The 21,976-nt window shown below is 42.4% G+C and overlaps 1 protein-coding gene across 1 annotated transcript in view; it reads right to left on the bottom strand.

Moving 5' to 3' along the window:
• IFNGR2 (interferon gamma receptor 2 (interferon gamma transducer 1)) overlaps positions 1-21,976 on the bottom strand; it is a 32,797-nt gene that overhangs the window by 6,470 nt on the left and 4,351 nt on the right. The window contains exons 2-7 of the mRNA XM_006862602.1: positions 21,500-21,952; positions 13,920-14,052; positions 11,344-11,531; positions 7,197-7,339; positions 3,283-3,442; positions 2,783-2,937 (exon numbers count right to left, since the gene is read on the bottom strand). Coding sequence (XP_006862664.1) covers positions 2,783-2,937; positions 3,283-3,442; positions 7,197-7,339; positions 11,344-11,531; positions 13,920-14,052; positions 21,500-21,952 — 1,232 coding nt within the window. The remainder of the gene's footprint in view (positions 1-2,782; positions 2,938-3,282; positions 3,443-7,196; positions 7,340-11,343; positions 11,532-13,919; positions 14,053-21,499; positions 21,953-21,976) is intronic.

Raw genomic sequence — 21,976 nt, 5'->3', positions numbered from 1 at the left:
TCATTTTACTTCGATCCATAATCATCATCCATGGGAGCAGCAGTCAAGAAATCAGAGGATGTATTATTGCTTTGAGCAGATCTGCTGCAAAAGACCTCTTTAAAATGGAAAAAGGACTAAGATGCACTGACCTAAGCCATGCTATTTTAAAATCACCTCATATGTATGTAAAATCTAGACAATGAATAAAGAAGACTGAATAATTGATGCCTTTGAATTATGGCTTTGGAGAATAATATTAAATATGCCATGGACTGCCAGAAGCATGAACAAAGCTGTCTTGGAAGAAGGATAGCTCGAATGCTCCTTAGAGGTGAAGATGGTAAGACTATGTCTTACACATTTTGGATATGTTACCAGGAGGGACCAGTCCCTGATAAAGGACATTGTGCTTGGTAAAGTAGAGGGCTAGGAGAAAAACAAGACCTCCATGAGATGAACTCACACAGAGGCTGCAATAATGGGTTCAGACAAAGGAAAGATTGTGAAGATGTCACAGGACTGAGCAGCATTCCTTTCTGCTCTGCACAGGGTCACTGTAAGTCAGAACAGACTCGAAGGCCCCCAACAACAAACTCTTAGACGCGCTGAAAGACACTGACAGAGATCTGACTGGTTGAAACAGGAACTAAACACAAATCATGTGCACTTGTGAAACCCTCAAAAGTACACGTGAAACATGATTCATTATTCTCATGTAACGTCTTTGACTTTTGGTAAATATTTTTCACACTTTCCCAGGAAAGTGAACCGAAAGACCTTAAGTTTTAGATTCATGCTAAACACAAGTAGCATTCAGTAGTTACATTTACATATTAGGGCCCTGATGGTAGTCCTACTACTGTGTGACAGAGATTATTAATGCAAGGAAAATTCTGAAGCTTATGGCTTTTGGTGAAAATATTAACTGGGGAAGATTTAGTAGGGAGTTATTTTATGTATTTCACATAATGCCTGTATTTAAATTTATCAAGACAGAGGAAGAAAAGCTTCAGTTCTTATTAGAAGTGACATTTCTCTTTACAGACCTAGTTGTTACCTAAAGAAAAAAAAAAAGCCAAAACAGTTGTTATTGAATTGACTGCGGCGCATGACGACCCCATGTGTGTCAGAGCAGAATTCTGCTCCATTTCAAACTGATGTTTTAGAAGTAGATTGCCAGGCCTTTTTTCTGTGGCACCACCAACGTTTTGGTTAGTATCTCCACCCAGAGAGCCTTATCCAATCTAGATATAACAGAGTAAGATTTTGTTTTCAATACCTTTACACCTATTTTACTAAAGGAACATGAAAAACTCCAGAAGCAAATACTGTTAAATGCACTCTCTAAGCTAGTCGCTAAGGAGCTCTGCTAGCATACTGGTTACGAATTGGGCTGCTAACTTCAACGTCAGTGTTCAAAACTACCAGCCGTTCCATGGAAGGAAAATGAGGCTTTCTGCTCCCATAAAGATGTGCAGCTTCAGAAAGCCTATACAGGCTTGCTATGAGTCACAGAACTGACTCCACAGCACACCACCACCAAGCTAGCCTCTGATCCCAAGAATGTCCTGCCTGAATGCCTGTGTCCTCAGAGGGCCTGGCCTTCTCTAAGAGCCTTGGGGACGGGGGTGGGGTGGTGGTGCAGGAAAACAAGACTGTTTACAAGATCCATCCGTGTTTTTCTTTCTTAAGTCCTTTAGAATACAAGCAGTGATCACTGAGTGTTGTGGTGCCCAGAGCTCTGGTATATAGACTCCTCTGCAGGACCCTCCAAAGGGTACCCTGGCTCACCCAGAGAGAGACTCTTGCTTATGATCTTCTCTGCCTTCACAAAGGGAAGTGTGCCGCCTCCACATCCTGCAGCTGGCGTCCCTGAGGCCTATCCCCAGAAAGAGAGGAACCAGGCACTAAGGAGGGACAGGGACTACAGCAGCCCACCTTTTTTTTTTGGCAATCTTGTATGTCAGAGACTAAATTGTGTTACCCAGACTTTTTGCTTAGGTAGTGCTGAGTTCATGATAATGGTGGTGGATTAATTTGGAAAAGAACAGTAAGAATGGTTGTACAACATGAAGAATATCATCAATGTCACTGAATTATACAGGCAGAAACTGTTGACCTGGAGAATGTTTTGCTTTGTACAGTTTTACCACAATGGAAAAACATTTTTTTAATAGGATTAAACTTTAAGTATTCAAATTAAATTAAATTTAAAAAGGTTTTTAAAGTTGCATCCCACTAAAATATCAGTTGGAGCCCTAACCCCTGTACCTGTAAACATAACCTTGTTTAGGGAAGCAGGATCTTTCTTTGACGCTGTTGTCAGTTAAGTGAAATGAGGTCACAGGGGAGTAGGGTGGGCCCTAGTCCTAATTCCTCCTGAGTGTTGTCTTATAAAGGGAGAACAGTGATGGAGGCCGAGTCACACATCAGAAGGGAGACACATGGAAGATGCATCTATACAAGAAGCAGACAAACACCAAGGACTGCCGGCAGCCACCCCACCAGAAGCCAGGAGAGAGCCCTCAGGAGGAATCAGAACAACCAGTACCTTGAATTTGGACTTCTAGCCTCCAAACCTGTGACGCAATACATGTCTGCTCTTTAAAGTTGACCACGTATTGTATTATGCAGTCCTAGGAAACTAAGACACTGTGCTATCTTCAACTCAATTCTCTGTGTCCAGTGCTTTGTCTACTACTATACTCTGAGATGTGATGGCAAGGGGATAGTGAAAGGAGGGAGGAAAGTGCACAGCGATACACCTACATGTCACTCCTTCAGATGTGGGCACACATACCTCTTCTATTTGTAATGGGATCTGGGGTGGAGAGTGAAACCAGTATTTAACCAGTCCTCTGTATTTCACCATGACGATATAGACTCCCATCAGCACTACCGCCAGCAGAAAGATTCCCACAACGATCAGGAAGTTTTGTTGAAATTTAGTAGTAGCTAAAAAGATGACATAAAAATGAAAAAAATGTGATTATACACACACGATACAAACATCTGCTAGTTTTTCACCTACCATTAACTTCCAGAGTATTCATGTCCCAGTGAAATGGACACATACCCCTCCCCCACAAGTTGTAAAAGTAATGGCTCATCCAGGCAATCAATCCTGTAACTTGCTGTTTTAAACTACTATCGGTCATGCTTCTATAGTGTTCAGCATCAGCTCATTACTCCGAAAGGTAAGTGCTCTCCTCTCAGCCCCTTCTCAGTGTCTTCTTGTCCCACCACCCTTTATTTAGTAAGCATTCCCAACTTAGAAAAGACATAAAAAGGATGCTTTACCATCTGCTGTTGTCTTGTAGCAAGATGTGTTGCTTAAACAACCAGGTTGAAAGATGTGTTGTAATTTCCACACCAGTTCTGCCTTGACTTGTAAACAGTATACACTGAAGGGTTGTAAGTCATCCAACACAATGAAATTGTTCTCAACAGGGCCTTTCCTCTAGTTAAAAGACACCAACAACCACAAATGTAAGTCACTGAAATAGACATGTTCACGCTACTTCCATCTTTTCCAATGTTGTTGCTGAGTGCCGTCGAGTCGATTCCAACTCATAGTGACCTTATATAGGGTTTCCAAAGAGCATCTGGTGGGTTTAAACTGCTGACCTTGTAGTTCACAGTCCAGTGCTGATCCTACAGCCACAACAGGAGACGTCGCCTCAAATTCACAAGTAATACAGTCAACTAGAGGCTAAGGAGATGTGGTTCTTCAGGGGTCCCTGGATGGTGATGTCAGTGGAGTGAAGATAGTGCCCATGCTAGACAGTTTCTGGCTGTGAGGCCTCAGAGAGCCCACTGCAGCAACCAGCCAGGACTGGAATACCACAAGTCTTGATTTCTAGCCTCCAACTTTCTCCTTCACAAGATAACGCTGTATACTTCAGAGTTAGTCCTATCTAGATATTTTCAGCCAACAGAGAAAATTACTCTAGAAAATAATTTTCAGTTCATTCCCAACCTGCTTCTAGTTTTAACTGAAATTGCTCTTATCATTTTAATTTAATATATATAATTTCCAAAGTGACTCATGTCATTAGGAAGGAGCTATGCCCCAAGCCCTCGACCTCCCCTGCTGCTGTCCTCCAGCGGGCCTTGCTGTCCCCACAATACTTACTTGTGTTACTCTTGTTCTTGACACAACTGTCATTGTTCAATAGAGAAATGAGAAACAGATATGAGAGCTTTAAAAAAATTCTGTTTTTCCATGAACTTTATGATGCCTACTCATATACTGCATGATGACAGTATAAAATTTTTTGTAAAGGACTTTTATTTTTTTCCTTTTGAGATGCACTAGAATATGCTAGAGCCATTTAAACTGGTGGTCTAACATACACTCAACAGGGAAAGATGAAGCTATTATACTTCTGACTGAACAAAAAAAGCTGGTTATTCAATAGTACGAGGGAGTTTCAACAAGTTCATGGAAAAATGAACTTAAGAAGATAATGGGAATTTTCCACTAACTTTTTGAAGCTTCCTCATATGTACAGCATGGTCTTATTTTCTAAAATATAAATATAGCTGCATTATCTATGAAGCATAGGGTAATAGATGCTGACATTTTCTTTGCGTTTTTATTTAATGATAATGGACTGTTGTTGTTAAGTGCCTTTGAGTCGGTTCCGACCCATAGCGACCCTGTACAGGGTTTCCGAGGGTGTAAATCCTTACGGGAGTAGAAAGCCTCATCTTTCTCCCGCGGAGCAGCTGGTAGTTTCGAACTGCTGACCTTATGGTTCGCAGCCCGATTCGTAACCACTACGCTACCAGAGCTCCTTGATAATGGACTACCAGGGCAGATTTATTATTTTTTTTGCTTATGATGCTGCATAAAGCAATTTCAAGGAAACTGTTCCCTTTGACATAGTGTCAGCAGCCAGTTAGTATATCTGAGATTTAAAAAATTTTAAGCTGTACAGAAGAAAAGAGCATAGTTTAAAATTGCACTCCTTATAAAGGTCTGCTTGCGAGGTTGGTCCTTAGCTGGCATCTGGGAACTTGAATTTTAGGAATGTTCCCTCCATTCCCTAACTGATAAGGGTAGCTCACTGTGCCTACAGTGTTTGTTCAAACAACGTGGTAGGCCAAACACCTGTTTTCTTTCTGTGAGTCTGAAATTTTGGTATATGCTAGGAAGAAGGACTCCCCCCAAAAAGGGCACTGACCTCCAATGAGCTTCCCTGGCAGACGTCTCATGTGTGTTGTTGGAAGAATGAAGTAGGTTTTGTGTGATTCCACTGGGAGAGGACTTTTGGAAGCTTTCACCTGAGTGCCTTCACACTTTGCCTCATGCACCTGTTCCCTTTGCTGAGTTTACTTTGTATGTCTTCACTATTACACAGCACAGTCACAAGGACAATGCTTTGCTGGGTCCTGTAGGTTCTTCTAAGAAAATGCTGGACCTGGGGGCAGTCTTGATGACTCCTGCCACACAGACTCACAGCAGAAACAGGTCATGTTGGTGGCTTTCCAAGTCGCTGTAACTCTAGAGCTAACCATGCAAACCCAGGGGTAGATGCTCCAGGTGAAAGAGAGAAAGGAGTCTGAGGTACACATACTTGCTCCTCCCTACAAGTTCCAACTCAATTGTTAGGTTTTATACAAGAGGAAATGATGCCTCAGGGGGGTTAGTGACATGGAACTAAGCAAGTTCCAGGTCCTAGAAGCACAGTCCCTGTATTTTGCATTAGAACACACTGATAAAACAGTTCTAGAGGCCGAACCCTCCAACATTAGACAGCTGTGCCCGGTTCTAGGCTACCAAGAGTGGGTGGACTCCATCATAAGAAAACAAAAGTATGGATAAGGCCTGGGGAGGGAAGCACTGTAACATGTGACTGGTGCTCGCAGCCTAGAAGCAGACCTCCCACACTATGTCTCATCTCTAAGTGAAGTCCCAGATGCGCAGGGGAGAGGCAGCCACCATTCCCTTCTGCATTCTGCAAGGCTCTCTTAGTAGCAGTTGACCCAGCTCAGGCGCTGCTGCTTTGGGGAAACAAGCATTTCCTTATGTCCTCTATGCTTTAGTTTTGTCTTGCCCAGTGTTTTGAGACTTACCCAAAAGGAACCAAGAGAAAATGCAAATATAAACTGTGTGACAGGAAAATATGGTGGTTAGGAGAATGAAGCCTGAGGCTGGACCTCTTCTGCCTCGTGCCAGCTGACCTTAGACAAATTCCTGACCACCTGGTTTCCCTTTTAGGAAAACAGGTTGTGATAAAGATTGGATGAGATGATGTAGCTAAAACACCTGGCCCAGTGTCACATAAAGAAAGCTTTCAATAAACGTAAACTCTTATTAGTACTAAAAATTATAGTCATGTTGAGTTCAGGCAATTGTGAATTTCACATGGTAATAAAACCTCATTTAGCTTTGTACATAGTCCTGGTGTGGCACTGTAGCACTGGACTGCTAACCTCAAGCTCGGTAGTTCAAATCCATCAGTTGCTCTTCGGAAACCCTATATAGGGTCACTATGAGTCAGAACTGACTCGATGGCACTAAACAATAATGCAAGCTTTGTATAGGTTGGATAACCAGGAACTCGAGATGACTAAAGGCAACCATCTTTTTCTTGTTTCATCTAAAGCTGACCAGGCTTCTTTGATCTGAGCTACCTTTGTCAATTCTCTCTCCTGCCATCCCTTGACGTGGCCTGCACTTCTGATAGATCAAAACTCTGTAGTTCTCCAAATGAGCCAGGTCTTCTCTTACAGGCATCACTTCTCCCTAAAATGCTCTGTCATCTTCATCTATGTGCATATGGCCTCTTTGTGAACAGTTCAAACCAAAGAAATGCATACAGTACACCCTGCAGATTATAGTGGTGGATTCTCTGTTGTATGACTATAAATATAAATAGTCCCACACTGAAATCTCCCCCTAACTCCAGAGCCTGACAAAAGTCACATAAGTCACACATCAGCAACATTGGGACCCCAAACCCAAAGGGTGTGATGGCAGACCAAGAGGGGCCTGTTGGATTGATCTGGCCAAAGGGAAGTCTCCCTCCACTGTGGAGAGAAACAGGACTGAAAAGGACTCGAATGGACTCGGGTCTCAGACTTCAAGGAAATAATGGGAGACTCCAAGGAAATATTCTCCTTGCCCGTTTGAAAATTTACTTTCTTCTACTAAATCAGAAACTCTAAAGAAAAGGAAATAAAAAAAATCAGAAAAATGCGCTTGCCTTTTGGGTTCCGCCCTCTTCCCAGTAAAAGACAAAATACTGAAAAGTGACCATGGAGACATCAACGTTAAAGGGAGCGGAGACCCAGATGATAAGTGAGCCTTCTCCTGGTGTCACCTTGATTTCTGGCGGCCCGATGGTAACTGAAATAGAATAAAAAACATCCACATGTATTTATTAGTATTTATATATACATTGAGTTGCTTTTCAACTTCCACAAAGTATTCAGACACTGAAGATGACCCAGGCTGCTCTGGGCACCAGGTTTACTTGTTAGGAGTCAGGACAGGGAACCCAGTGTAGCTGCAGGCAGCACCGGGGTATCTTTTTCTTGGAAGGAGGGATTCTCTTGGCAGTGCACATGGTAGCCCATTGTGAGATTCTCTGGCCTCCAGAAGAAGTTCAGGTGCCAGGAGCAGTGATCCACATTCGGCAGGTACAGGGGCATCTGGAGTAAGTGACAAGAACCAATGTCTTGTATAACAACTCCACAGAAAGAGTTCCCAGGGTCCCCACAAGGGACATGCCCAGCTACAATAAACACAGCCGCACTCAACAAAGCTCCAAGATATGACTCCTACCAGGTATTTCAAATTCTCTCAGGTCAAAGGCAGCAGAAGCATTTTCACCATTAGCAGTGGAGCCTAGTAACATGGGCCACATGACATCTTGACCAGATTTCCAGCGAAAGAGAGTTGGAAAGTTAACCTGAGGCCACATTTTCATGAAGAGGGGAAAAGATTTTGCTGGGTGTGGCGCTGTGGGTTAATGTGCCATACTGCAAAGCCATTTGAACTGCAAGGTTGGTGGTTCAGGCTCACCAGCTGCTCGTCGGAAGCCCTATACAGGGTCTCCATGGGTCGGAGTTGATTCAATGACACTTAACAATAACAACTCACAATATATGAATCAAATTTCAATATATATGAGCAAAAATGGTATTTGTAAATCTTTAAATGGCTCTGTGTCTAGCTTAAATCTTTTAGGATTTTATATATGTCTCCCCATTGCCTTCTTCCCTACATGGTTTCTGTTGAGAGATCTGAGCTTAAACTGATTTGCTTTGCCTTTGTATGTTACACTTGTCTTTTCCCTAGCTGCTTTCAGGATTCTGTCTGTATCTTTGATTTTGGAGAGCTTGATTATTATATGTCTTGGTGATTTTTTATTAGGGTCTATCCTTCCTGGGGCTCGTTGAGCTTCCTGAATGCTTATCTTTTCACTTTTCAGGATGTTAGGGAAATTTTCTACCTGTAGCTCTTCAACTGTCTCCTCTGTGGACTTGTGTGATTCTTCCTGTTCCGGAATGCCGATAATTCTTAAGTTACTCCTCTTCATGTTATCCAATATGAATCTTAGGCTTTCTTCAGATTTTTTAATCTTTTGGATTGTTCTTCTATTGTTGTAGTGTTGAGAGATTTATCTTCTAGTTCACTAGTTCTGGCTTCTCTTTCTTCAATTCTACTCCTTTGCTCTTTCAGTGTATTGTCCATTTCTGATACTCTAATATTAATCATTTGGACCTCTTTCTGTAGTTTAAAATTTTTTTTAATGTTTTATTGTGAATTATGTGATATTTTACTTGGGAGAACATTAGTTTTACATCCATCCTATCGTATATCATTTCATTGCTAGGGTTACAATCCCCTCCATGCATCATCAACCAACCAAAGGGTATACACTACAAGCCTATCTTTCTGTAGGTTTTGAATTGTTTCCAATGCTGTATCTATCTTATTTGATTGTTCCTGTAGTGCTTTCCTGACTTCTTCCTTATTTTTCTCAACTCCATTGTATAGTGTTTTGAAACATTTTATAATCAGTTTCTGAATTCCTTCTCTGGCATTTCCAATACCTGTCCATCTTCCAGTACGGAGTGCAGGTCTACTTCCAGCTCATTTGCCTTAGTCACTTTATCTCGTTTCTGGACATGTGCTGATATGGTCATCTGTTTCCGTTTTTTTTGGTATATTCAGGAGTTATCTGTGTCCTTAATACTTAGATGGGTGAGTATTTTGGTATTTTTTTTATGCTTTCTGATTACCTCCAGGTAGATGTGATCAGGGGATGGGCTTCCCTTTTCACTCTTATTCCTTAGAAATTTCAAGATGCCACTGTTGGTCGTTGTGACTTAACTCAGGATTTAATTTTCAGCCTATTTCCTTTTTAATCTGCCTGTCCCACTCCACAATCCCTGTCTAGGCCTTTTTCCTAGTGATAAACAGTTCAGGGCTGGCTGTGGCCATTTTGCAGTGCCATTTGGTTTTAAGTGGAAACTGTCATTTTTCGAGATCTGTGTGCATGCATAGTAGAACCCTCCGGGGGCTGGGGTGAGGTGTCCACTCACTCAGGCACCCCCTCTAGTCACCAGAATGGAGGTGCACAGCCAGTAAGAGACCAATGAACAGACACACACAAAAAAAGAATGTCCACACCTTTATCTCCGTTGTTCTGTCAGGCATCCAAGGCTGCCCTGATCCTTCTCACGCTCGGTCTCGCCCAAGATGGCGGCTCCAGTAGCAGCTGAGTGTCTTGAATTAGAAAGCAATGGATTGCTTCTACTACAAATTCCCCCAGCTGTAAGCCTTTCAACCTTCTAGATATTCCTTTATGTGTGGTTCAGAGTTCTGGCACCATCCTGAGCCTACTTGGTCTGGTATTCTGTGTTGTTGCTGACGGAGCTCCTCACTGCACTTCTACCTGATCTGCCATCTTGTTTGTTCTCTCTAATTTAAATCTAGTACTAGGTTTGAACATTAGATCTGAGAAACAGGAATTAAAGCCTGGTGATCTAGTTCTGAAAAGTTAAGGCATTGAAAACGCCTATGGAACACAGTTCTACTCTCTCACACACAGAAGCACTGTGAGTCAAATCCATTTGACGGCAGCTAGTCACGTCTTTTTGGAGTCCTGGTGTGGCGCTGTGGGCTAATGCTTCAGACTGCAAAGTCATTTGAACTGCAAGATCGGTGGTTCAAGCTCACTAGCTACTCCTTGGAAACCCTCTATAGGGTTGCTATGGGTAGGAACTGACTCGACGGCACTTAATAATGACAACAAGTTACGTGTTTTTGGTAAGGCTTTTCATGTAATTCACAGGACAGCCAAGGACTTTGACTCATGTGCTATAAGGAAAAAGTGGCAGTATTTATCAAGTAAGCATCTACATTGAATAATTAATCCAGGGAACTCAGATCAGAGTATAGGTTGGGCACTACAAGTTGTAAAAGAACTCTCTACACATGCAGATGGTCATACTAGTGACTCATTAATTGCTTGAGAGGGCTTTAAAAAGTTCACGGAAAAATTCCATTATCTTTTCATTCCATTTGTCTATGAATTTTTTGAAGCACCCTTGTGTTCTCAAGTGTAGCCATCTTTTTTCACATGACAAGGGGCAGGGGATTATGGACGTCAGCCAGGCCTAATCACTGAACTGCCAACTGCTAAAAGACCTGCCCTTCTGAAGAGTCTCGGATAAAAGAAGCTGTGCCAATGTAGATAACTGTGGCCAATGAAGTCAATCAATATGCTAGTATCCCATCTGGCACAGAGCTTAGCAAACATTTTCCAGTATTTACGGCCAGAGAGTACATTTAGGCCAGGTGGTTTCAGGTACAACGGCTCAACTCTTCATGTTACAGGTGATTGTAACATGAAAGCAGCCCTAGGCAACAACAGGGTGACAAATGGCTACACCTGTATTCTAAGAAAACTTTATTTACAACAGTAGGCAGTGGCTGCATTTGACCCGCAGCAATCTTTTGCCGACTCCCAGTCTGGCAAATCATGTTCCACTGGCATCAGGCTCCAAGGCAGGTACTAGGGTTTCACCAGCCACCAATTGTTTGCTGGGTATTTTGGGGAAGAGTTGGGACAGAGGTGCTTGGAATTGATACTGTTCATTGTAAGAGGAAAGGAGAGAAAAAAGCAGACACTGTGAAGGAGTCTTGGTGGCGCTTGGTGGATTGCTAACTGCAAGGCTAGCAGTTCAAACCCACCAGATGCTCCAAGGGAGAAAGATGAAGCAGCCTGCTCACGTAAAGTCTTGGAAACCCTACAGACTCACTATGAGTCGGAATCAACTTGATGACAATGGGTTTGGTTTTGGGGTTAGGCAGGAAGTTTAACACCCAAGGGCTCTCACCATTCCGGTAGTGTTGAAACCAAGGCACGGTTGCCCAGGCGGAAACGAGTTCTCCCAACTCAGCTCGAACACGCAAGGAGACATTGAAATGCCGTGGAAAACCCTGGGAAGGGTTGGCTGCCGTGAAGTTGCACACTGTGAGCATTGTACAATTCACCTCTGACACTTCTTCCCACTTATTATCGGTGCTGGAAAGGAAAAAGGATTTCAATTCACAATTCTCTCTCATGGATAACAGTTTGCCCAGAGCTGATTTTCCTGGAATGGCGATAAGTCACATACCATACAACTCACTGGAGTCCCTGCGTGGCAAGAGTTAGGCACACAACCACTAGTCCAAGGATTGGAGGTTCAAACCCACCCAGAGTACTTTGGAAGACAGCCCTGGTCACAGCCTTGAAACCTCTATGGAGCAGTTCTACTCTGCACACATGGGCTTGCCAGGATTTGGAATCCACTTGGTGACAATTGACAACATACAACTGTATAACTCAATTGTCTTTAGTATATATTCATAGGGTTTTCCAACCATCACCACAATCAATTATAGAACATTTCATCATCCCCCAAAGACACTCTGATCTTAAAATTCCAAAGTCATCTAGCAGTCCATGTTTTGGAATGGTACTGTGCTAAAACTGCAAACTTCCTTCTAGTGGGGAGTTAGGTTCATGATACAGGTGTCCATTTAAAGAGGATTTTCCCACATCCATATAAAAATCCTGCCAAAAACACAGCCACATGGCTTGTCAGTGAACATGCATTCCCCAGAGTAGAGACACCACATCTCCACATTGGATTCTAGTCCCCAGCTCTGACCACCATCCTTCTTAGGTGACACACTTGAGAAAAGACAGGTGGCTGCTAGGAACTGCAGCAGGGGGTAGCGAGCAGCTTCTCCTCTAGGGACAGATGGACTGCTTCTTCCAAAAGTGTTGATGGTAGATTCAAGTAAAATGAAATCCTTGACAACTTGTTTTCTCCATTATCCTAATGTTGCTTATTGGTTAGGTTGTAAGATTTTTCTTCTTTATGTTAACATGTAATCCATATTAAAGGCTGTACTGTTTGAATCTTATCAGTAAGCGCTTCAAGTCCTCTTCGCTGGCCTTCAGCAAGCAAAGTTGTGTCATCTGCATATCACAGATTATTAATGAGCCTTCCTCCAATTCTGATGCTGCATTCTTCTTCAGGTTGTCCAGTTTCTTGGATTATTTGCTCAGCATACAGACTAAGTATGGTGGAAGAATACAACCCTGATACACACTTTGATTTTAAACCATGCAATATTCCCCTTGTTCTGTCCAAACAACTGCCTCTTCTTGGTCATGTAAAGGTTCCACATGAACATAATGAAATGTTTTTGAATTCCCATCATTTACAAAGTTATCCATAATCTGTTAAGATCCTCACATCTGAATGCTTTGGCACAGTCAATAAAACACAGGTAAACACCTTTCTGGTATTCTAATGCTTCTTGGTCATTGTGGTACAGTGAATTGATTTATTATGTCTTTTCTCTGTAACTCCCATCAAATGACTGGGTGGAAGCACACAAATAGGGCATATGGGACTCTGATGCTGGGACTGTTGAGGAGTTTTGCCATCCTTCTGGGTTTAAAAGGAGCCTTTTCAGAAGCAGGAACAGATGATGATCCCAGGACCATCAAGAAAGAAAAGTCACATGTGGAGTGTGAGATCCCAGCCTAGAAAAGTGATTGTAACATGAAAACATGTAACAGAGGCAGTGGCATAGAGACAGAGTGGCAGGCTTCCCGGACCACCCACTGAATGAGGTGGAGTGGCTCCCAGGAGGACGCTGACTTGCAGAATGTGCCCTTTGGGCATTTATAGGCGGTATTCAAAGAGCTTTGTAACACTTAACCAAGCAGAGCAGAGGCCAAGGGGCCTAGTGACTAAGAAGATGAAGATAAGAGAGAAGTGTGCCTACAGTAGGATAAGAGGCATTCCTGACTGGAGAACTGCTGCATTCTGAGTTGTTTCTGATCCTGAATTGTACCATTTACTTCCCTAATAAACCCCATAATGGTGAGTATTATCAGTGAGTTCTGTGTTGCCATTGCAACGGATTATCGAACCCAGCAGAGAAGTCGGATGCATGACTGGTGTCAGAAAAGGGTATGGAAGGCTACACGGTGGAGGAGTGTCTGACGGCTGCCTTATAGCAATTAACCTGGGGCTCATTCTGAGTTTGATTCTCCTTTCCCCTAGTGGAGCCAGAGGAAGTCAGACACGGCCTCCACACCATTTTTGCAGTCATCTGTCAGTTGTTCTACCACAGTGGCTTGTGTGTTACTGAGATGTTGGATACGATGTCACTGGTATTTGAAATTCCAGCAGAGTCACCCATGGTGGACAGGTTTCAGTGGAGCTTCCAGATGAAGGCAGAGTGAGAAGGAAGACTTACTGATCTACTTCAGAAATAACTGGCCAGTGAAAACCTTTTGGATAGCAGCACAAACTGGTTAAGAGGCAATACCTACTAGCTGGCCCTACGGCTCCATGCCAGCTCCTCCCAACTCCCAGCAAGGATTCCAACAGAGACAAGGGCTTACTATTTATACTGCACCCGGTAGGCCACCGGTCTCGAGTCATTGCTCAGGGACACCGGCTCCCAAGTTAGAACCTGCTCCGCGTTGTACAGGTGAATCTTCGGGTTTTGAGGAGCAGGCAGCTGGGAAAGAAAGGCTTGAGAGGGTCAGAGAAACAAAGGAGGGTTGGGAGAGAGAGATGGAGGAGAAAAAGGAGAAAATCAATTATAAAAATACTTAAATGCATACTACCTAAGTCATTCTTCATAACAACTCAATTTTTGTCAATTGACAAATTGACAAAATTTTGTCTCTCTGGGTCCAATTTCTACCCCACCTTTAACTAAAAAGAGAGCTACTAACATATTGTTGTTGTTAAGTGCCTTCCAGTTGGTTCTGACTCATAACAACCCTGTATAGGGTTTCTAAAGAGTGGCTGGTGGGTTTGAACTAATAACTTTGCAGTTAGCAGTCCAATGCTTATCCTACAGGGCCACACCAGAAGTCGTGCTACTGACATATTGTTAAGTCCCATCGAGTAGGTTCTGATTCATAGCGACTCCTGTATAGGGTTTCCGAGGATCGGCTGGTGAGTTTGAACCTTGGACCCTGAAGTTCAACCTTGAGGTTGAGTATTTATACTCTATGGTGCCACACCAGGTGGTACACATAGTCATTAGAAAAAAAGAGTACCTTGAGCAGCTTTTCTGCCTGCAGCTTCTAATCCTTAATGACTAGGCCCTGGGCATTGTTCATGCCCTATAGAACCACCATGAACACCAGTACCCTTCCTTTCCTTCAGGAGACCATGAAGAAAGCGCCTCAAGCCACACCTCCAGTGCTGCTCAGGACTGGGGAATACACTGAAAGCACAGTTAAGAAAACACTGTCTGATGACACTTTCCCTGAGATTGAAAGATTAATGAGAAGCACCCAGAAGGTAGAAAAAAGAGTTTGAAGAACATGCTGCCTCCAGACTTCAAAGCAGGAAATTCAAACCACAAGTTTTCAGTAAATGCATCTAATCTTGAAGAATGGGCCCACAGTGGCCTGCAAGGGGTAAACAGTCCTTCAGCAAATCAGCAAAATGCCTAACTTGGAGTCTGGGGACACCTGTTAACTCACAGAATGCCTAATATCTCTACATCGAGGAGCTCTGGCTGATCTTCATTCTGGATCTTTCTTCAACCAGCCAACCAACTCCTCTCCAGGTCCACACCAGGCCTCTCAGGCAGCCTGGGCCACAGGTGGGCAGATGAGTGAGGCAGTGCAGACGAGAGAGGCTGCTCTTCTTGGGTGGGCCTGTCTCATACACTGTGCTGCAGCTCATCCCCAAAGTGGGCTGAGAGCTGCAGATTAGCTTCCAGACAGGGCAGTACAATGCTTGGAGGGCAGAGGGGAGGGGAACATGCATCAAAGAACTGCAGAGTTCATCTTACTGCCTTGCGTTAGTTCCTTATTGCTGCTGTAAAAAAAGCAAAAACCTTTTGAAAATTAAAAAAAGAGTTGCTGTTGAGTCAAGTCAGACTCACGGCAAGCCTGTGTGTGTCAGAAAAGAACTATCTTCCTACGTGTTTTCAATGACTGATAAGAGCTCTTTCAAGGCACCACTGTTGTTGTTGTTAAGTGCTGTCGAGTCGGTTCTGACCCATAGCGACCCTGTACAGGGTTTCCGAGGGTGTAAATCTTTACGGGAGTAGAAAGCCTCATCTTTCTCCCGCGGAGCGGCTGGTAGTTTCAAACCGCTGACCTTAAGGTTCGCAGCCCGATTTGTAACCACTACGCTACCAGAACTCCCTTAAGGCACCACTAGGTGGGCTCAAACCACCAACATTTTGGTTAGCAGCCTAGCTCATTAACCATTTGCATTATTAACCAAAACAATACAATGAACAACTCCCCCACAAAAGTACCTCCAAAAAGCAACACAATCCTGGTGACATCTTGATTTTAGCCCAGTGAGACCCATTTCAGATTTATAAAGACCCATATCAGACTTGTCACCTCCAGAACTATAAGATAATAAATTTGTGTTGTTTTAAGCCACTGAGTTTGGGTTATTTGTTAAAGTAGAAATAGGAAACAAATGCAGTCCCTATAGGTGGGCACCAAGGGTTTCAACGACGCCCCAGGTCCTACAAGATAAAAGCTCTCCTTAGTAGAATATACAAAGCCTCACTCTACCTTCTTCTTGGACTTTGAGCAATGATTCATAAACTCTTAATGATACTAGAGATTACCTACGTGTACTGTCTATGAAACGTGTCCTCTGTACTTCCCAATCACAGCTTCTTTGAGGCCACCGCCCACCATCCTGGATTCACCTTGAATCCAGGTGATTGGACTTTACACATATGAAGGTAAGTAAAAAAGTTGTTGTCAAGTGCAGTCGAGTTGGTTCCAACTCACAGCAACTCTGTATAGGGTTTATGAGGAGCAGCTGGTGAGTTTGAACTGCTGACCTTGTGGTTCGCAGTCCAGTGCTAATCCTACAGTGCCATACTAGGAATCCATAAGTAAAAAAGTAGCGCTATAAAATCATAGAAACCTTTACTAAACAAATACATCAACATGTGAAACCATTGTTTTACGATGTACCCTCCCATCTAGGTCTACACACTTCTGAAGGCGGTGTTTTCTCCCTCTCTCTGTCCCTCTTCCAGAGACTTCTGTGCTCTTCAGTTAACATCTTGTCAAAACAGTTTTGGAACCCTTGAGTGATTCAAATCATGTCTCTTTTAAATGTTCTTTGAGTTTTGTAAGCAAAAAGAGGTCTATAGGAACAAGATCAGGGCTTCAGGGTGGATGAGGGAAGGTTTCCTGGACATTCTCCTAAGACAGCCCTTCCTATTCTCAAAGATTATGCAAGGGGTATTGTTATGATGGAAGAACATTCCTCAGCCCAACTTTCTTGATCTTTTTCCTCACTAGTGCAGTTTTCAATATTCTTAAAATCTTTTCATAGTAGCCCCTATGATCGTCCTGTATCCTTCTTGAAAATCTATCATTATCCTTTGGGGGTAGTCACCATAACCCTCTAAGCTGACTGCTCTGCCCTGAATTTCATTAGACCAACAGATCCTCTCAGAAGTCATTGTTTTGACCAGACCTTAGTTTTCAGAATACACCTGAAGTCCTGCTGTGGCGCTGTAGCACAAGTGCAGGACCGCAAGGTTGGCAGTTCAAACTCACTAGCCGCTCCTTGGGAACCCTATACAGGGTCGCGATGAGTCAGAACCAATTGGATGGCACTTAACAACAACAATTAGACAAAGACAAGTGTATTACTGAGAGAACTTGTCGGCAGTCATCCACTAACTCAGACACGCTTAAGCATTTTGCTTAGAATAAACCCGTGCACGTATGAACTGGAATCCTAGTGTCAACAGCATAGTCAGGTTCACATATGTCACACACGGATAATAAAATAAAACAAACAGTAGAATGAATCATGTCATCTTTGACACCAAAGACCTTTCAAGACCTTTCCGTGATTGGGGGCATTATGATGAATGCCAGTTATCCCACCTCTGCCACTTTGGCAGGTGGGGAGAATTAAAAATACATTCTTTATACCAATCATCAACAGGAAGTTAGTCTCTTCAATAGATACTGATTTGCCTTTTCCCATTACCGGAGGGCTGTTTCCTTGGGAGTAAAGAGGTGATACTACCCACTTCAAAAGAATGGTTGAGAAAATTGAGAGATTGTATATATAAAGCACTTAATCAATTTATCCTAAAAGAATAGCCCTAAAAAGACAGCTATTATTATCTACACTTACAGAATTTGCCAAAAACATTCTAGCTACTTGATAGTTTCAATTGTTGAGATTATAGACAAACAGGAGTTTACCAAATATACATCCATCTGTAATTTTTATGTTTATTACTGATTTTCTTAGTGATTTCTAAACACATTTACAGTTCTGGTATGGTGCTGTAGGATAAGCAATGGACTGTTAACCATGAGGTCAGAGGTTTAAACCCACCAGCCAGCGGCTCCCTGGAAGCCCCTTACAGAGTCGCTATGCATTGGAACCAATTTGACGACACTTAACAACAAAAGCACATTAGACTCTTTGGATGTTCAAGTTAACAAATAATGTTACACAACAAACTTCTGTTGCACAAGTAGATAACTATTCAATCCACTGGAAAATTAAGCAGCTAAAATGATACAGAGTCTTACCACTCATATAACTAAGGGATTCAAGTGTCCATTTTCTTACTTCTCTTTAGCACTGTTGTTCTGTTTTCTAGTTAATAAAGCAATGCCTACCACCACTTATAGGAGTTCTGGTGTGGTGCTGTGGGTTAATGTGCCAGACTGCAAAGCCGTTTGAACTGCAAGGTTTACAGTTCAAGCTCACCAGCTGCTCCTCAGAAACCCTGTACAGGTCGCTATGGGTTGGAGATGACTCAACGGCACTTAACAACAACAACTACCACTTAAAAAGGAGCTCTGGTAGCGTAGTGGTTACGAATCAGGCTGTGAACCGCAAGGTCAGCAGTTTGAAACTACCAGCTGTTCTGCTGGAGAAAGGTGAGGCTTTCTGCTCCCGTAAAGATTTACAGCCTCGGAAACCCTGTACAGGGTCACTATGAGTCGGAACCAACTCCACGGCATATAACCATCACCACTTAAAAAAGCACTGCTACAAATTGGCTTAGGTCCAGTATCTTATATATTCTTACAGTATTCCCAGGGGTTTTGTTAAGTGCTGCAGAGTCAGTTCTGACTCATAGCGACCCTGTATAGGGTTTCTAAGGCTGGTTTGAACCACCAAACTTGTAGTTAACAGTCCAGTGCTTAAATAACCCTTTTAAAATTTTGTTTCCAATTCTTTCATTTTTTTTCTATAACCAAAAAAGCAATTGCATGATTTCAAGGGACAATGATAAATTATGGAAAAGTGTGGAAAATTTCCCACCACTTATGTACTATATAAGGAGCCCCGGTGGTGCAGTGGTTAAGTGCCCAGTTGCTAAGATTGGCGGTTTGAACCCACCAGCCATTCCCAAGGAGAAAGATACAGCAGTCTGTTTCCATAGAAATTTACATCTTAGAAACCATCTGGGGCAGCTCTACTCTGTCCTACAGGGTTACTATGAGTTGAATCGACTTGAAGGCAGTAAGTTTTTTATTTTTTTTTCTTCAACTATTCATTTTTTTAAAAAAATTTTTTATTGTGAATTATGTGGATTTACATGGGAGAACATCAGTTTTACATTCATTCTATCATATTTTGTTTCATTGCAATGATTACAATCCCCTCCATGCATCATCAAACAACCCAAGGGTACACCCTGCAAACCTGCCCCCCGGCCGTCAGCACACAGCCCTTCTCCCTCCCTGAGTCCAGAGTCCCCAACTGCTCCATCTCTCCACGTCATTGTCTCTGCCTCCATTTCTGGCATCACTGCTTCTCTGGGTAGGGTCCCACACTCTGCTCTTCTCACTTGATGGTACCAGGGATCTCCACTCCTGGACTGCAAAATCAACCACTCCCCTCCTTTTGTTATGAAACATCTACTTTTACATTTCTGACCCTCACAATCAGTCCTGATAGCAATTATTCACTATGGTACCACAAGACTCTTATCCCCATTTCCTTGACCCAACAGATTGGAAACCATTCAGTGGAGATTCTACCTTACCCCGCCTCATCTGAAACCAGGGTAAGTTGGTTTTTTTGTGTCTTGACTAAACAAGAATTTCTCTTAAAACTATCCTAGTTAATTTTCTTTTAATGGATTTTGAAAATTTTCAAATGTTAAGTGCCTTCGAATAGATTCTGACTCACAGTAACTCTGTATAGTGCTTCCGAGGAGCAGCTGTTAAGTTTGAATCACCATCCTTGCAGTTCAAACCGACCTTGAATGCTTATCCTAAGGCACCATTTTCTCTTAAAACCATCCCACTTAATTTTCTTTTAACTGTTTATTAAGAAAAATTTCAAATAGTTACCAAAAAAGTGTTTTTCAAAAGAGCTATAATTAAGGACCAGTTTATTTCCAATGCATCACTAAGACCAAAACTTACATGGTGGTGTAGCAACATCAAGTTGTAAAGTCAATTTCTGGACTTATTACAGATGAGTTAGAGTTTGTGGACCAGCCTATGAGCACCATTTGCCCATTACCCAATTTAGGCAATTATCAACAATTACAAATTGAAATATGATGAATAACACCAGAATATCATCAGATATAGTGCCGGAAAAGGATGCATATAAATATAGAGTTGAGCGCCCTTAGGTTAGGTTGCAAAGCATTAAAACACGATTGGGTAAGAGCTGCCTCCTCAAAGTAGATTTGTCCATGATGATGTGAATGGAGTAAAGCTTTTGGGACCATCTTTTGCTGATGGGGCACAGTACAAAATGAAGAGCCATCAGCTGTAGATATCCATAATAACTGAAACATGGAATGTATGAGTTATGACTATGAAAGTTGTAACTTGTCAAAAATGAAATAGAACACATAAAGATTGTTATCCTAGGCATCTGTGAATTAAAATGGACTGGTATTGGCCAATTAGAATTTGACTATCAGATGGTTACTATGCTGTGAATAACACATTGAACAGTAGTTGTGTGACATTCATCATCAAGAGGAGCCTTTTAAGAGCTATCCTTAAGTCTAATGCTGTCTGTGATAGAATACTATCCATAAGCCTACAAGGCAGATCCATTAATGTCACCATTATTCAGATTTATGCACCAACAACTAAAATCAGTGATGAAATTGATGAATCTTATGAACTTTAGTCTGAAATTGATCAAACATGCAATCAAGATGTATTGATAATTACTGGTGATTGGAAACAAAGAGAAAAGATCAGCTGTTGGAAAATATGGCTTTGGTGATAGAAACGATGCTGGATATCACATGATAGAATTTTGCAAGACCAATGACTTCTTCACTGCAAGTACCTTTTTTTAAACAACATAAAAGATAACTCTGCACATGGACATCACCAGATGAAATAAACAGAAATCAGATTGACTACATCTGTGGGCAATGATGGTAAAGAAGCTCCAGAGCAGCCAAAACAAGGCCAGGGGCAGACGGTGGAAAAAGACCATTAATTGCTCATATGCAAGTTCAGGCTGAAGCTGAAGAAAATGAAAACAAGTCCATGAGAGTCAAAATTTGACCTTGAACATATCCTACCAGAATTTAGAGATCATCTCAAGAACAGATTTTATGCAGTAGTGATTGAAGACCAGAAGAGTTGTGGGATGACATCAAGAACATTGTACAAGATGGAGACAGACATAAGGACATGGAGAAATAGAGCAGCTGAGGACTCTAGACTCATGGAAAGAGAAAGGCTGTGTGCTTGCAGCTAGGAGGCAGGCTTGCAGAATGTGCCCTTTGGTTGTTTAAATGATTATATATTCCTGAATGTTTCTGTGTATATCCAAAAAACAAAAACAAAAATGGAATAGAAGTAAATACTGTTGAATGGTGATGCACGGAGGACACTGTAATCATTGCAATGAAACGATGAGTGTAAAACCAATGTTGTCCCATGTAAACTATCATTCAATTCACACACACACACACAGAACATCAAACAAGAAGAAAGCAAGAGACCATGAGGAAGATAAGAAAGGGTGTTTGCAACCGCTGCTACGTTGTCATCACTCTTTAAGGCCAGTTCTGCCTCTAGCTGGTTGAGCTCCAGTTGAAGAAGATGGGTAAGTGAGGCGGTTGCTAGACCACGGCTCTTACAAAGCAGACTGCCAGCAAACCAACCGGTGGGAAAGCGCACAGGATACAACTGGCTGCAAAAGTCACCAGTAGGAGTGCTCCTTCTACTGGAGGGGTGAAGGAACTTCACCGTTACCTGCCTGGTACTGAGGCGCTTGGTAAAATTAGACGTTATCAGGAGTGCACTGAACTTCTGATTCATAAACTTCTCATCCAGTGTCTGGTGCGAGAAATTGTTCAGGACTTCAAAATAGATCTGCGCTTCCAGAGTGCAGCTTTTGGCGCTGTAAGGGAGGCCTATCTGTTTGGCCTTTTTGAGGATACCAACCTGTTTTACTATTCATGCCAAACGTGTAACAA

Source organism: Chrysochloris asiatica, unplaced genomic scaffold (assembly GCF_000296735.1).
Source record: "Chrysochloris asiatica unplaced genomic scaffold, ChrAsi1.0 scaffold00049, whole genome shotgun sequence".
In the NCBI taxonomy this organism is placed as follows: Eukaryota; Metazoa; Chordata; class Mammalia; order Afrosoricida; family Chrysochloridae; genus Chrysochloris; species Chrysochloris asiatica.
Note: the sequence above shows the minus strand (reverse complement) of the source record. Positions and strands in the feature narration are given on the sequence as shown.